General features: G+C 38.1%; 1 protein-coding gene across 6 annotated transcripts in view; it reads right to left on the minus strand.

The window, feature by feature from the left end:
• The window catches only part of UNKL (unk like zinc finger), a 59439-nt gene that overhangs the window by 34725 nt on the left and 8044 nt on the right, over positions 1-16670 (minus strand). For 3 of the 6 annotated variants that reach the window (XM_072878721.1, XM_072878720.1, XM_072878722.1), the window contains 5 exons: positions 13889-14065; positions 10820-10953; positions 8708-8843; positions 7838-7955; positions 3602-3686 (listed from right to left, as the gene is read on the minus strand). In XM_072878721.1, the coding sequence (XP_072734822.1) occupies positions 3602-3686; positions 7838-7955; positions 8708-8843; positions 10820-10953; positions 13889-14065 (650 nt within the window). Of the gene's footprint in view, positions 1-3601; positions 3687-7837; positions 7956-8707; positions 8844-10819; positions 10954-13888; positions 14066-15357; positions 15384-16670 lie in introns of those variants that run through there. The other 3 variants (XM_072878725.1, XM_072878724.1, XM_072878726.1) reach the window with 3 other exon arrangements.

A 16670-nucleotide genomic window follows, 5' to 3' on the forward strand; every position in this document is an offset into this window, starting at 1 on the left:
AGAAAAGCAACGGTCTCACGTGGTGCCCTATCTCATGGCAATTGCTGGAGCTCACGGAGATTAGGATAGAGCCCTCAAAAAGAACTTCAACTATCTAATGCCAGTGCAGTGGTGCTTCAGGGATTATGTATCAGTAGCCTAGGATGTTATGTAGAAATAGAGTTGTACTCTTTATGAGAGACAACTTTTTCAGCTATATAGCCTCCATAGAATTTGCACTAACAAGACTTGGGTATTATGAATAAAAGAGTTACCATGGTCAGGCTAGGTCTGGCCTGGGGAATCCCATCTTCCATGAAGTCAGAAGTAAGTTTTTTCATTATTGCAATCTTGGCACCAACAGAAGAGAACAGTCTTGGACAAACAACCTGAAGGCAAATGCCTCCAGTAACAGAAGCTGTTATACAAGAGATGTGTTCTTTGAAGTGTTTCCAAATTCTTGCCAGCAGAATTTCAGCCTGCCTGTGTTTCTGTTTCAAAAAAACTCTATTTTTTGTGAAGGTGCCAGTTGTAGTCAGGCAGTCAGTGGACAAATGAGTGCCACAGAGAGGTGTTCACTATTTCACGTGAGTCCGTTACTGAAGCGTCCCAGCATACCCTAGCCACTCTCTGTTTTGCAAAGGGTGTCAGGGAGGTATATCAGGTCCCACTACTTCTCTACTTTTCAGGATCAGGTGCCCTCCCTCCTGTCATCACAAAGTGTCTTTGGGACTACACTGGACCTAGGGCTTCAGCCAATGAGGGAAAAAAAACCAATGAGTTCTATTTATAAGACAATACTGTCTGCAGCCAGGGCCTCAAGGGAAAAGCAGTCTTGGAGGAATAGTAATATTCCTCATGACCTTCACAAAGGAGGGAGAAAAGGGAAAAAAATGGTCAGCTGGTTCTGAGAAAGTCATTGAGGGAAGACCAGGAACGCTATTATAGAGAACATGTACTTCCACAAATTATTTCACACAGGATGACAAAAATTGCTGAAATTCATGCATGAATGGTGGGAAATCTTCCTCTACCCATTACACATAGCTAGGGCTTCACTGAAGTTAGGTGGAGAACACCCATAATTTGTGATTCGAAGAGATCCATGAAGCAAGGGTTTCATGCTTTTCATACTGATGGTAAGATCTACAGCTCTGAAACCATTCTCTTCCCCTTCCCTAATATGGAAAGGACAGAAACCACTTTATTCTACAGATGTAGGAGGCAGACTGTTAGAGCTGCTGAACTAAGCTTAAAGCTGTTGCCAACACCAGAAAGGCACTCTTGCTGATAGTAACCAAACATCTAACTTCTGATGGACTATTCAGACTACTAGAGACAGGGGGTGGGTACTGCTGCAAGATTTCAAGTTCATTTGTAGAGACTACCTGCTTACACCATCTTCATTCCAGATGATGCAAGCCAAAGAGTTCCAGAGCATGCTGGTTGAGCCATGTAAGTCTCTTCTGATGGACATAAAATTCTGTCTAATACAACTATGTGGAGAAAATTAAGCTGCTGCTTCTCAATTAGCACTGCTAACCTCAGGAATTCTCTCAGAGTTCTTGAGATTTTTAAAAAGTACAAGGATTCATCCTACAGAGTAGAAGAAAGAATGGGGCTGGGGTAGAAGGATTAGCAACAAATTAGAAAGATATCCCTTAGGGAGAATAACATCAGCAAATTGTTAAGTTTGGACTTTCCTTCAGCCCTCTTTATCTTTAGCCTACGCAATGCTTAACTCTTCCTTAGAGACAGAAATCTTGTTTATTGTCAATGAGAGCTTCCTGCGAGAATGATTCCTCTCATAGGAATCAAGCATCAACTGGACTGCTAAAGATACTAATGATCAAGACACAAAGAAGTAGATCATGACGGGGGTCTCAAAAGAAGTCCAGTCTCCAAGAGCTCTGCTGAGTTTATACTGTACACTTTCCATGCTGGAGAGGCAAGAAGGGAGGCAGCATTCAGTATGCTCTAAGGAAGAAAACAGAGAAAATGTAGTCTTCTCCCACAGGAGTTTTGTAGCATGTCACAATTATACCATGCTGCATGTATGCAGTGAATTTGTTTAAATCATACTCTTTCCGCTGTTTCAGGAAAGAAAAAACTTCTGATATAAGTTAGATCAAGATATAAGTTATACCTGTTCATGTATCATATATATGAACAGAACAGTAAACCCAGTGCCATAAATTACTTCTGTAACAAAATGTGTATTTTCAGACTTTCCTGAGTCAAAGAGGTACTTGCCAACACTGGCAAACAGTGAAGGACTTGATCTAGGAGATAGCCCCAACAGCATGAAAGCAAAGGCAGTGAGCTACTTTTGATGTGAAGAAACAGTCAATACTGACTGCATTGCTATATGTTTTGAAGAATTGCTAGGTCTTAGAATAATAGGCTTCTTGAAATAAATACAGGAAATTATTTATCCTTCCTCTTCTTTGAGTAACAAAACCACGGAAAAGTAAAATTGATCATCCCACAGAAGTTAAAAGACAAGTTGACCATACCACAGATTCTCAGAAACAAGAGCTGTGGGCAGCAAGACTGACTCTATTCACTGGAAGTCTTTTAGGCAAACCACACAATAAATGGTTGTACAGAACATCATATTTGCCTAGAGAGGTTAGACAGAGAGAGGAGAATGCCATTACTTATCATTAGAGAATCATAAGATAAATACTACTGAACTGCAGAAATTTGGAGCTTTCCAAAATTGGTAGGGTGTCTCATCCCTCTTTCCAGCTCTAGAAGCAGAAGGCAAAAAGTAAGATAGGAGCAGGGCTTTTTTTTTTTCTTTTTGAAGAATAAATATGAGGTTTTACTGATTACATAATCAAGCAAGAACTACGTAATCAAAAAAGAAAATATTTTTCACCTGTAAGAAACCAGCTACATAGAAATGCTTCGAGTTCTGCCTTGCATCACAACTGAAAAGAAGGCATGAATAGTTGTTGCAGCAACTGCACACTTCACATTCTGGAGTGCAGGAAGAGTGTAGGAGTAACCTAAGTTGATACTACTATTAAAAAGAATCTGATGATGCATACCCAGAATTGATCTGTGTAGATGCATGCTGAAGAATCGAGCGCTCTCTTGGAAAAAAATTGTCCCTCTTCCCTTTTTCTGTATATAACAGTTTAAGTGCAGTGAAGATGTAAGTGGGCTATGGAGGAAAGAGGACTACTGACCTAATTTTGTCTCTGCTGTTTTTCAGTTTAGCTAAGGCCCTAGTTCTGCAAATACTTGCAAGGATGTTTAACTTTTACCTGAGAAGTTTACTATAGGTTTCAATAGGACAGCTAATATATTTAAAGAAGTCAAACGTGTGTGTAGAAAATTGCCAAATCAAGCTCAAAAAGTTACAGGGACAAGCTGCATTTGTAAAGAAAAGCACCTCCTGTTTTACTGCTGATGCAAATTTGATGCAAACGCAGCAAGCTCCCATAGTGATGTACCGTATTAGAAAACATGGAATGAATGTCTAAAAACAAGTGACATCAAATGCCATTTATGCATTAAAATTAATGATGTTAAGTAACTTCTGTTACTGACGTTTAGAAATTATGGTTCACTTTTATGAACACTGATAGAAAATAACAGTTCTCTTACTTACTTTCAACATGTGCAAACGCACAAAACGGACCACGTGGGCAGTAACCTGTTTGGCGCATGTCATTGCACTTTGTAGATTTATATATCTAAACAAAACAGAAAGGTGGTTAACCTAAGCATATGTTACGTCACGACAAAACAGTTAGAAAATTTTAAAACCTTTAAATGAAAAATTCTGAATATTTACTAACCACAGGTATTACACAGTTTTCTCAGAAAATTCAGTTCTTATAATAATTTTTAAAAATCAAATAGAAGAGCAGAATTTCAAGAAAAGCAAACCTGAGACAAGAGAATCTTAACACTCTTCTGTATAACAATAAATAGTAAGTAGCAATATTTTAGAAAAGCAGTGTTTAAACAGCTTTGGTCTTCCATGTTGTATAGAAACAAGTCAAACATCGGGAATAAAATGTTCAAAGTCATTTACACCACTTTTAAGAAATCCTGCAGGAGAAATGATGTATGTAGTAGAGCAGCTTACACAGCTGAAAAAAAAACCCCAAACAATATGTTTTCTTCAACACAGTTCCTTTGTTAGGACAACTCTAACATCCAAATAATCCTAACATTCAAATGTCTTTCTCTAACCTCACTGGGGTGCATGAGAACTGAAGTAATACTGACTGTTCATGACAGTAATGATTAGACAATGTAAGTTGCTAGTAAGATCCAGATTCAGTTTATTGCTCTACCAGGATCTTGATGGTCTTTGGATCTCACAAGGCTGGGAGGAGGAGCTGACATACTATCAAATTAGAACAATATTAAGAACCTAGTTAAAAGCACACATTCTTTAGAAAATTAATTCTGGTGATTTGCAAGTCTGTGGCAAATAGCAGAGGGATCTTTTTGGTTCCCCAAACCTTGGTACCGTGGTCTTTGGCTTTCAGTGTCAGTTGAGTGACTCATGGCTCAATAAGTAATAATTCTTAGTTCAGAATGCCACTTCTTTGGCACTTTTGCATATGCTGTGTAAAAAAATGTTTACCTTGGACTCCTGCCTTAGGGCAAACATGAAAAAATGAAACTATGTATTAAAAAGAATCAACAACGAGTTCTGTAAGCTCTTTATTTTGGAGCTATTTTAAGCATCTTAGAGAAATTTCCCTCTCATAAGTGATTTTGAATTGAGGCTGAAAACTTAGTTGCTATATTCACTACTAGTTCATGCATAACCCAAAGATCATCTGAGAAACTATAGTAAAATGCTAAATCACAAAATTATTACCGATGCTTATCACTCTACAAATAATTTATTTTTCCTTGAACACTGAAAAAGCGACAAAACATCCATGCTGTAGACAAGTATTCACCCAAATGACACACTTAAACAAAACAGCGGGACTGATCTTTCCACCAGTTTCACTGGGAGCTATCACATACACTGCAAAAAACGAAGGAGTCATTTGTGGATACCACACCCGAACTAGGAAATGAAGTTGGGCCCATTTCCTTTCTTTCCTGTTCTCTGTTTATTGGTTGAATATAAAACCTCAATGCTGTATACACGATGCTAATGATGCAGAAGAAGAAAAATGAGAAGAGCTGACTTCCAAATGGTTTCAACAAAAGATGTAATTGGAAGTTTGGTCTTAGTTTGAGGTCCTAGCCAAAAAATAGCCTTCCTGACCCTATGAGCTACCCAGATGGTGTGGAGTGCCTTCTGGTAAATGCTACAGATACAAAAAGTGATAACACAGATAGTATCAAAATACTCTTGGGGCAGAGCTCGCACCTCAAAGACTGATTCTGGAGATGGCCACGTCATCTACACATACCAATATTACAAAAGACACAGCAAACTCAGAGAACTAAATCATTACAGAAGACCAACTTCCCAGCTATAGACAAGAACAGCTGCTACCTATTAACAGTAGAATCAAGCTATTCCTGAATATGATAACCAAGAGGTTTCTTAAAAAAATAGCGACTGAGCCGAGAGGCAATGACAATATTCTTTATTTGAATTTGGTAAAGAACAAGTACGTGAAAACATCCAGTAAGAGAAGATAATTTTGGATAAACTTAATTCAACTTAATTCATGAATAATGAACATGCATAATGAATAATTAAACACACTGAAAGATAATTCAACTTAAAGGACATTAAAAAGTAAGGCTGAACTAATGTTACTGACATCAAATAAGTAGACTGAGGAATGAAGGCAACTGATTACCACCATTAAATAGACTGAATTTCATTATGAACCGAATAAAATGAGTGCTTTGAATCCCCAAGTCCGAGGTAGAAAAGCTGTACAGAATTCCCATTCTAACTGCACAACTGGATGAAAGTCAGAGCTGGAGCAAAGGAGGGAAAGGATCACAGGGTATGATGCTGAATGAAAACTCCTCTTTCAGTGCAGGCACGTTGCTAGTTTCTGTGAAATTAAATACTATACCTAAAATTAGGTGAGGTGATAACACTATCCCCACCAAACTGCCTTGATTATCAGTATGAATTATGTTCAACACTACAACTAAGGTGGAACAGCTAATGGAAACAAGCAGACAAAGACCGAGGTGACTACAGCTGATGTGAAAGCAAATTGCTGTCAGTTCAGGAACAGGAAATGAATTAGGTAATTGTAACATCAGAAGTTCTTAAAAATGGCAAATAAGACAGATGCAGTTAGCAAGTACTTTTAATAAAGCCATCAGGTCAGAAGTAGCACATATAACTGAGGTATATTAAGTATAGCTCACATATGTTTGAGAAGAGCAAAAACAGCTGATTCAGGCCACTGCACGTCCACTAATTATTGTCTGTCACCATTTAAATTAAAGACAGGAAGAAATGGGATAAAATTAAATGTACATTTGGCAAAGGCACATCATGGTAGACTCACCATATAACTTTGATAAATCAAAGGTCCTTCTCTGAAATGGAAATGCGGTCATTCTAGTAGGGACTTCAATAAAGGATGTGGTAAGATTTACTAATTAAGATAATGAAGAACATAGCTCTTACCAATGTTACCTATCTGCTGTTACACTGACTAATGGAGAGATGACAATGGATGGTATGACAGAGGAAGGCAGCAGACAAAATTGGTAGCAGAACTCAAGGCTCAGCCGTGTGACTGATTTTAGCACTTTCATTCAGAGCTTTGTCATAAATAAAAGTATGGTAGCAGTACTAAGCAGGAAGACACCTTTACTACAGAAAAGGGCTGGAATATGATGCAGAAGGAATTAGATGATCTGAAATAAATCTGGAGTGTAAAATCTCTAGTAATCAGGACAGTGAAATTCTGGACCAGCATCTCAAGAGTAGAGATAGCTGACACCTATTTAATATAAAGATGTAGCTGTTCAACTTATGATAGGGAATGTATGATACAAAGCTTGCAACAATTCTGGAGTCAGTATTCTAAGAATTCCTTTCCCAGTATGGTCTTGAAATGCCTTCAATAATCTTCATAATTGGAAGAGAAATTAGCAATTGCTTGAATGGTCTTTGCTTATACCTTACTAAGTATCGAACTTTCTAATGCAAGAAATTACAGCCTGCTGTGAATTCTTCATGCCCATTCAAAGGTCCCAAAATGAAAACAGATATCCAATGTTGTAGGCAGCTTCTAGCATAACATGTCTTTTCAGTATCACGTTTGTTTCCATTAACTGGCATGGTTAATAATTTCATAGCGTTGCATAACAACTAAATCTCAGCAGACTGCATGGCACCGCTCTCTTCCCTAGCATTTCACTGTTATGCTCAAGCATCCAACCAAGTTACAATGACTTTGCCTACAGAGGAATCTAAAATCACCCTGCTCTTCTGAAGTGTCTTACTTCAGCCACTAGGAGAGTTTTCTGCTCTTTCCACCACCTCCTGACCTATTCAGTTCCTCTTCATTACTTGCAATAAAGCTTTTTAAACTACACTTAAAATAGAAATTTGTCCCTAGTTATTGAGTAGCAATTACTACTGTGACTTCATTACCAATCCAAGAAGTTAGGTAAAAAAGAGAACACATTTATTTATGCCCAAATCCAGAGAATATTAATTAATTTTTCATAAGCAGTACAATAAAAATTCCTATCAGTGAAAACCACAGCAGTACAAATAACTCTCTCTCAGCAAATTTTGTTTTGCTTAAGCAAATACCCTCAACGACTAGAAGTGTTGCATGAAGTGTCACATGTTTTTTCATAAGTAATATCTTTAATCAATAATCTAATCCATAATAAATTTGAAATCACTAAAAATAAGTAGAAACATAGTTCTTACCTCAGGATGAAACTGCTGCTCTGTACGAGAATGACAATATTGACAGCTATCCCCACTTTCACATCTTGAAGGTTCACCCCATTCATCTGCATGTTTCACATTGGGGCAAGGAGTAGACCTAGAAAAAAGTGATGTCCAGAGCATGTTTGTATCTGCTTCCTAGCAGAAGTCTCAAACAATTTCCCACTACATCTCAGAATCTTAGATTCTGGGACCTATAAAGTTGAAAATTCTGAGAGACTCTGACTTTTTGGAAATTCTTTGACAGAAAGATGAGCTAGTAGGATTCTATCTGTCTTCTGTCTAATGACATTTATTCACAGTCCTGAGACTGTCAAGCAAAGCCCATCAATTCTAAACTTTGTATCACTGCACAAAAAAACACCAAAAACAATGAAGAAACCACAGTGTACGAGAAGGATGTAAAATGACGTAATGATGAATGATGTAACGATAAAAAGTAAGAGAGGTGATGCATTAAATTTTCATCCTAAAAATATTGCTGAGATATGGAAAATTATAGAACAAAACCAGAAAAAAGACAGAAATTATAATTGATCTTTTCATAACAAAGAAGGTTTGACCTAGTGATTCAAATTTTTGCTAAGAATTATAGAAATTGTTTTCATTCTTCACAAGAAAGAAGGATATTTCCATTACAGCTTCATAGTTTTTGTCTTCAGAACTGTATGATCATTCTGAACAGATGCTTTTTTTCCCCCAAAAAAAAATTTAGCAAGGCTATTGGGAAAGATGTGTGTTTATTCCATTAGGAATATCCAATTACATCATAGAAGAACCTGAACAGTTCAGTCCATTAACAACTGTCTGACTAACCAAAAAGTCTATTCTTAATAGGTATTTATGTACCTGTATTTGAATTTTCTGGGATTTCGTCTTCTGTCTCGACTATTGTGATAGTGTGGACACGCATAACCCTGGCGGCAGAGTCTGGGTGGCTTGGTACATTGTTCTGTCTTGTAGCCAGCTAATACAAAGTTTGTGTCTGTAAACAGGTCAACAATTAAGAGAAATAAACAACTAATTTTTGCATTCAGAGTGTCTTTAGTGAGCTTAGGTATCACACTGCTTTTTGTAAAAAAATTATGATTCACAGACCTCTCCATTCTTATAAACTTAGGCTGACTCCTGCATTTTTAAAAATAAAAGTCTAACACATTTACATGCAAAGCCACCTTGATTGCTTTTATATTCAATAGCAACATCACAATAAAGTACATAAATAAAGCACTAGCTATCTATTGGTAGAGAAACTATCTGGAAATTCTCATTATATACATTTAACATTTTGAAAATTAATACCTGAAAATACATTATTCATTTTAGTAAGACAAACAATAAAAACTTATACAATTTTATATCTGGATTTCTCTTAAGTTTAGTGTTGATGGTCCTTATTTCATCAAAACTGCTTTCATGTTAAGGCATGTTAAGGCTGTCCAGTAAAATCTTCCTGGACAAATTCTAGAGCCTCTTCTCTACCTTTGCCTCTGCCTCTACATCTTTGGTTCCAGGAAGGAGAAACTAGGAGATGACAAACAAGGTTCTGTCTAGAAACAGAAAAATTCAGAAAAACAATGGAGCAAGTAAATAAATTAGAAGGTACAATTTAGCTAATGGCAAGTATGGGTTTATGAGGAGTAAATCATGTCAAACCAACCTAACTTCTTCCTAAGGTGGGAAAATGGATGTAGGTAAAACAGAAGCAGTCAGTGTCACGTATCTTGACTTCAGCAAATCTTTTAGCCTGAGATGTTCTCAAAAATGAGCTGCACAATACTACAAGACTCCTGCAGAATTTGTGGAAAACTAGCTGAAGAAACATTCTTAAAGAGTCATTAATGATGTACTTTTAAATAGCAAAGATTATTCATCAGAGTATCACACAGAGTCTATTCTTTGCTCAGTCCTTTTCAATAGTTTCATTAAAGACTTACAAAAATAAGGCTGAAATCACTAGTTGGATGATTTTCAATCCCCAAAATCTATGTGCAGTCTCATCATATTTACAGGGATTGACAGAAGCCATACAACATTATATAACATAGACCTATCACAATTCAAGGAATGCAATAAAAGTGCTTGTAGTTGGTCAATTTTGCTGTCTTTTTACATCGAACAGCCAGTCTTTTTTGATCTAGAGCTCACAATTAAGCTCTACACATTATTGGTACTTAAATGGTTGGAACTCACCCTATAGTAGATTTGAAAAATACGGAGGGGACAAGTATCATACAATTATCTCCCCTCAAATTCCTTAGAGACAGCATCTTCATGTGACCTCTTCCTGTGTTACTGTCCCCACATGAATTTTGTGGAAGTAATTGTACCCAGCAGTCTTTTCTAAAGTAAAATTTGGCAAGAGCTCTAACAATATCTGATTGATACTAACATCTTTGGCTACATAATAAGCAAGTCTAAACCAACAACATGAGAACCAAATTTGAAAGCCTTAAGAAAACTAGGGCAATTGGATTTACTTTAAGAGATCTAATACAATGCTTTCAAGACATTCTTGTATTTTAATATTCTGCTCCCATTTTCTGTTTAATATTCTACTTCATTCCTGTTAGTCAAGCTCTGCAAAGAATAATGGTCCATTAACTAGTCTATGAATGACTCAAAAAATGAAGACTCTAATCATTACTACTACTTAGCACAAGACAGAGCTCCTACTGACTTTTAAGAACATTTATTCAATTGACACAGATTAGCAACACTTGTATCAAGTAAACTGAAAAAGACCTATTAAACGTTTTCAAAACAAAGTATTTTCAAAATGTAACCTGAATATAAATGTGACAGACAGTACAACTTGTTCACAAATATCCGTATTACTTATATAAACTAATTTACTCTGTTAAAAAAGGCTTTTGGACTTCTCCCAGATGAAGACCCAGGATCAACAAATTAGATCAAACACTAATAAAGAAACAGAGAAAGGAGACAGGGTAACGTTACCCTGCCATCTTGGATCTTCACTAAGGATCTTCTCAATCATTGCCTGGCTTGCTAAAATTCCTGGTTGCAGATCTGGAATGCCTTCACCACATCCTAGCTGCCCATTCTGTAAGGTTTCCTGTGCCTGAAGTTCTCTGGAATGAGGAAAAGAAAATAACACTGCTAAACTGTATAGCCACAGTAACTCTATCTGTCGCAGGGTTACTATCAACCTTGTCCAAGTCTATCAAAATCCTGTCATTTAATCCAGCTCTTTACAAGCCTAAATTGTGAAAAAAAATTAAATTGGCTGTATTTCAAACCATTACTTGCGCTGAAGCTGGCAAACAATCGTAAGGAATAACCTTGTCATACAAATCAAAGAGAATACATGAAGGAATGCTGGCATTTTGTACACAGACAACATTTGTACCAGCAATGCCCATCTGTACCTCTGTGTGCTGACATTTTGAACATGCTATTAATTTCTGACATTCCACTGCCACATAGGACATGGTAGAACTACAAAAGATTCAGAAAGGGCAATAAGGGTGATTAGAAATCAGAACTCCTCCTCTATGAGGGAGAATTAAATACCATAAGACTCTTTGCCTTGGAAAAGTTATGACTGAAGGAAGGTACAAAATATAGCTATAGAATACTACATCATATAAAAGTAGCCAAAGTACTTTTGGCTCACTGTAAGATTTTTGCGAGAAAAGTCTGTCAAGACATTAGGGAGACCTCGTAACAAACAACAATCATTAAGAGGAAATGGAGTATCTTCTGCAAGAATTTACACCTTTTTGCAACTAAGCAACCACAAGCTGGCTGAAAGATCAGAATGACTACTACCAAACTAAAAGGCATTGTATTAGTGGTACGAAACCTCTACCAAAAATCTGAGACAATGTTATTACATTGTAAATTGTTATTTACATTGTATTGTTATTACATTGTAAATTGTTATTACAAGTAAAATTAAGCTGTACAGAGATTCAACAATGGCAAATCAGTAAAAAAGATTTTAAAAAAAAAAAAAAAGATACTATAGCATAATTATATTAGGCAGACTTCGAATCAATGGAGACACAAGGTGAGGAATCAAATACCAGAAGTGGATCTATAGTACTCTATGAGAATCAAAGGCCTCTACCTTCAATTGGCACTGCTTTCTCTAGACACAAATATTCAAGGAGCTTACCTCCTATACCAAAATACTCCTACTCAGGATCTCTGAAGAGGAGTTTGAAAGGTGTGGTGGTTTATAATGTAACTAGTTATGATATCATTTACATATCATTTCCAAGAACTTTCCAGACCCCAAGTATCCTCCAAGAAAGAACTTCTCAAAGGGAAAGGAAGAAAAGACAGACCCAAAGCCAAGTCTAAAACCTTTCAAACAGTCCAAATATTTCTTTTACAGATGCAGAAAAGGTGCAGGCAATGAGAAGGAAAACAGATAGTTCCTAGAGAGTCCTTTTTCGTTAAGGTGGGTATTGTAGAAGAACAAGGCTATTAAGGAGAATAAAGTTACTGTCTGCATCAGTGATTCTACTGTTATTTCTCTGCTCTTTACTTAAAATGAAGAAACTCTAATATCCGTGTCCATCGTAGAGCAAAAAGACCACCAAAGAAAAAATAAGACCCGATTGTTTGGACTTCCTTATGAATGCTGGATGCCTGAAATCAGGAGAAGCAATGGCACGTGACTGTTTTTCGCAAACACCAAAGAAGTTTCAGGCAGCTTACTTGTAGGTTCAAGCCGTTAAACAGACTCCTACCACAAATGTCTGCAGCTCTTCCTGATGCTCTATATGTAGCCAATCACCGATAAACAATCATGTAACACATTAAAAGACATTTAGAGAACGGAGCTTGGTTTCAGTCTTGCTATATGTTGGTTCCTCATTCTAATACAATACAAAAGATTGCAAAGATACTAAGCATTCTGTATTCAGACTGATGTGGCATCATGCTGCATATGCTAAATGAGGAAAGTTAAAAAGACGAAAAAGAAAATGGACAGACATCTTGCAGAAGAAGCATCAGCTAGCTAACTGAGGAAAGTCTTCTGGAAAGAAAAGCTATATATAACTAAACAGTATGTGGCCAGGCAATGCAGCAGTGAATTCTGTGGCAAAATATGAATTTAAATAATTATGAAATTACTGAAAAGGCACTAACTTTACTAAAATTATTGCGAAGGGAGAGCTATCATCTCCCAACAGATGGTTGGGAGTAAGGGATAACAATGGTAAGCATGTAAGATAGCAGCCACACCAGCTCAGATCAAAGGTTCATCTAGCCTGGAATCCTGTCTCCAACAGTAGCCAATAGCAGATGCCTAGGAAAGAGTATAAGAATAAGGCAAGCGTATAGTGATACTTCCCCAGAATGCTCTTCCAGTGTCCAGTAAGAGATACTTGTGACCCTCCAAGGCTTCAAAGCTCTCTAGGAATCGGTATCCTTTCCTATTGAGTACTTACAGACCACTTTCTGTAGCAAGAGCTCCCCTTCCACCAATTTATAATACCTCTCAACAACACGCTTATCTCCCAGCTTTGGCCACAGCTAAAACTCATACCTACTACTACCCTGATTCACAAAGCACCTTCTTTCGACAATAACTTGATTATACGTTAGAGAGGCAGAAAATAATACTGATATCTTATACATGAAAAAATACAACATAGTTAAAAAAAAACCCGCAATGTCAGTAGGCAAAATGTCAAACATACAAGCTGAGAACCTGAAAGACGGCTTAACAAAATCATAAATGTGTGAATGTAAAAACCACATGCGAATTTGCAAGACATAAATGACAAAAGGCAGAGTATCCGGTCTTTCATCAGTCGTAAGAATTACATATGTGGCTCTTGAAATTGCAAGTTTCAAAACCTTAGTATTTGTATTTCCCAGTGTGCTTCTATCTGCTAGCGCGATGCACAGTGAATTGTATTCTGATGTTTACAGTTACAGAAGCGAGTATATTTTTCAGGCAAAGCATACTGCATTTCCTGGTATGTGGTGATAACAGACACGTGGCATTTTCTGCTAATTAGGCTGAAGAATTTGAAACAAGACTACCTTATATCATATACCGGTGGTCTAAGGTCATGTGGACCATGAGCAAAGGCACAGTGAATTCCATTCTTCACACAGTGACCCCGGGCATCTGTTTCATGAATGCATGTTCCAGTCTTGTAATATCTGAGATGATACTTCCTTTCTGTATCCCCTGTTGTTCGATGCAGGTAAGGGCAACTACATAATAGAAAGAGGAAAGTTAGAGCACTGCTTTGAATTTTGTTTTTAACAATTTAACTCTGATTTATGCTACATCTCTTTATTAACTTAGAACAAGTAACTTTGCAGGATTCTTCAAACAAAAATTGTCCCAAACAAACCACCACCACAGATCAGCTTCAAAATGAAAAACGTTAATCTATTTCTTAGTCTCTGCTAAAGTTATAAGAATTTATAGCAGGCTGGCTCACAAAGATATTATTAATAAATCTAGTAAGCACCCCTGTAAGCAACAACATCATCTGAGCTAAGGAATGACATCTTCCATACTGATACATGCTCAAATCATTTCCACACTGAGAGGTACAAGACTTTTGGGGTTTTTTTTAATGTTATCGTCATCTAAAATCAAGGGGTACTTGAAACACAGTGATTTTTTTTTCCTGCCTGCTCTTTACAGACATGGAACTTATTGAACAATCTCAGGGGAAATCTAAAATATCTCTTCTGTTAAAAGGAAGAGAACTATTTTTACAGCAGCAATACATCTTCGTACATATACTAGCCATTTTTCAGACACAACTAAGTGAGTTACAGTCTGTACTTTAAAATGGCTAACATCATGTATGGATTGTAATTCCAACTACCAATAGTAAACAAATTTTTAAAAACCCATAAAAATATATACACAGGGATGTAGCGGATTGATGCACGGACTCCGATCAAAGGATAAATCGAAGACCCTTTATTGAACTATTACATGGCTTATATACTTTCTAATTGTTTGTACATGCGCTACTGAGAGAACTCTTATTGGCTTATATGTCTTGTTCACGCGTCCTTCATGCGTTCCTTCAGCTAATACAATTGGCTATCTTTTTGCAACTTTGCAGTTCCTTTCTTCACAACAAAAAATCACGAGCTCGCCTTATCTCTCTCCAATGCTATCCACTCCTACTCCTGACACACAGCCTCCTTCCCTCAGGCATAACCCAAACTCTCAGTACTTCAATCTTGTTAACCCTTTCACTCCTGCTATGCCTAATTCCTCCTCAATTCCCCCTTTTTGTTTTTCAACAACATATATCTTTTACACCATTTTCTGCAGCATTCCTTGGACACGTGACAATAAACAGGGTAAAAGCAGCAAGATACATAAAAATATACCGATAACCAATAACCCAGTTTTTAATAAAGATTTAAGCCACCCACTTATCTCAATCCGCAAAGCGGGCGCTAACATTACTGGTGGTAGAATTACATTTACCTGCAGCTAGCACTCCACTTGCTTCTTTTTGTATTAACCCTACCTCATCTATAGGCAATCCTACAAGACATGTATGGAATGGTGGTTCCAGTTGTTCCCTAGATACACAAAAAGCAGTTTGATTCCGCGTTCGCGCTAAAGACACCCATTCTATCAAAAGCAAAGGATCATTATTGGTTGCTACCCATTGCCCCAGTAGGGCGACGAGACCGAGGGCAGCGGACGGCAGGCGACGCGGCCACTCAGCCTCAGTGGTGCAGGAAGGCGCCGCTCTCCCCATGCCCGTCTATGCAGGTTCCCGGGTTGGAGGCGGGACGGGGCCGCAGCATGACACAGCGAGCAGGATGCCGACACCTCCTCCTCGCTGCTTCCTCCTCTTCTTCCTCCAAAGGCGCAGGGACGGGCAAAAGCCTTCGCGTAGAGCGCAGCAGCTCTGCGGTCGCGGGACGGCCGTGCGCGTCAGCCCCTGAACGTCTCGAATTACAGGACACGCTACGAGAGCAGCAATATCCTGATCGCCGCTTTTTTCGGCTTGTTGCCGGAACTCCTGCCGATGTTTCCTTGGATTATAATCTGTTTCAACACATTCAAAGTCCCCTCTATTTTTCTCCTTGTACAGGTCCTCTGCAAATGACAAATCCATATTCATAGGTGATGGTGGCGGTGGAAAATCGGGCGAGGGAGGTGCAGTGGGCGCTAGTTCGTTAGCTGTGGCAGCCGCCGCTTCTTTTTGTCTTTCTCCTACAGTGGCTGCTGCAGCAGCAGCTGTTACAGTGCGATCTGCCTTTAATCGCTTTAATGAGTCTGTAACTAAGCGCCATGCCGTTAACAAGCCGTTAACAAGCACTGGAATCCCCCCTAGTAGCCGCGTCCCATAAAACCTTTCCAGCTGCTTCCCATGTACGTATTTCAAAAATCTCAGTCAATTCTGGAGCTACACCTCGGCCTTTAAGCCAGGCGAGCAGCATGTGCAGTTGCGTCTCATTATACTTAATGCCGCGCTTTTCTAATATCTTCTTAAACATAGTTACCACCGATTTTTCTTCTGCAGACATTGTTGCCCCCATTGTCCCTGGCTGCTCACCTGACCTAGGTGATTACTTTGTCCAGACTTTTCAGCTCTCCAACCGCTGATAATACGTTCAGCCAGGCTCCGCTACCGGTCGCTCTTTCCCGCGATTCTGTCCCGTAGACTTCAAGTTTCTGTCCCGTAGACTTCAAGTCTCCTGTTCGGGCGCCATTTGTAGCGGATTGATGCACGGACTCCGATCAAGGGATAAATCGAAGACCCTTTATTGAACTATTACATGGCTTATATACTTTCTAATTGTTTGTACATGCGCTACTGAGAGAACT

Source organism: Ciconia boyciana, chromosome 13, assembly GCF_034638445.1.
Source record: "Ciconia boyciana chromosome 13, ASM3463844v1, whole genome shotgun sequence".
NCBI lineage: Eukaryota > Metazoa > Chordata > Aves > Ciconiiformes > Ciconiidae > Ciconia > Ciconia boyciana.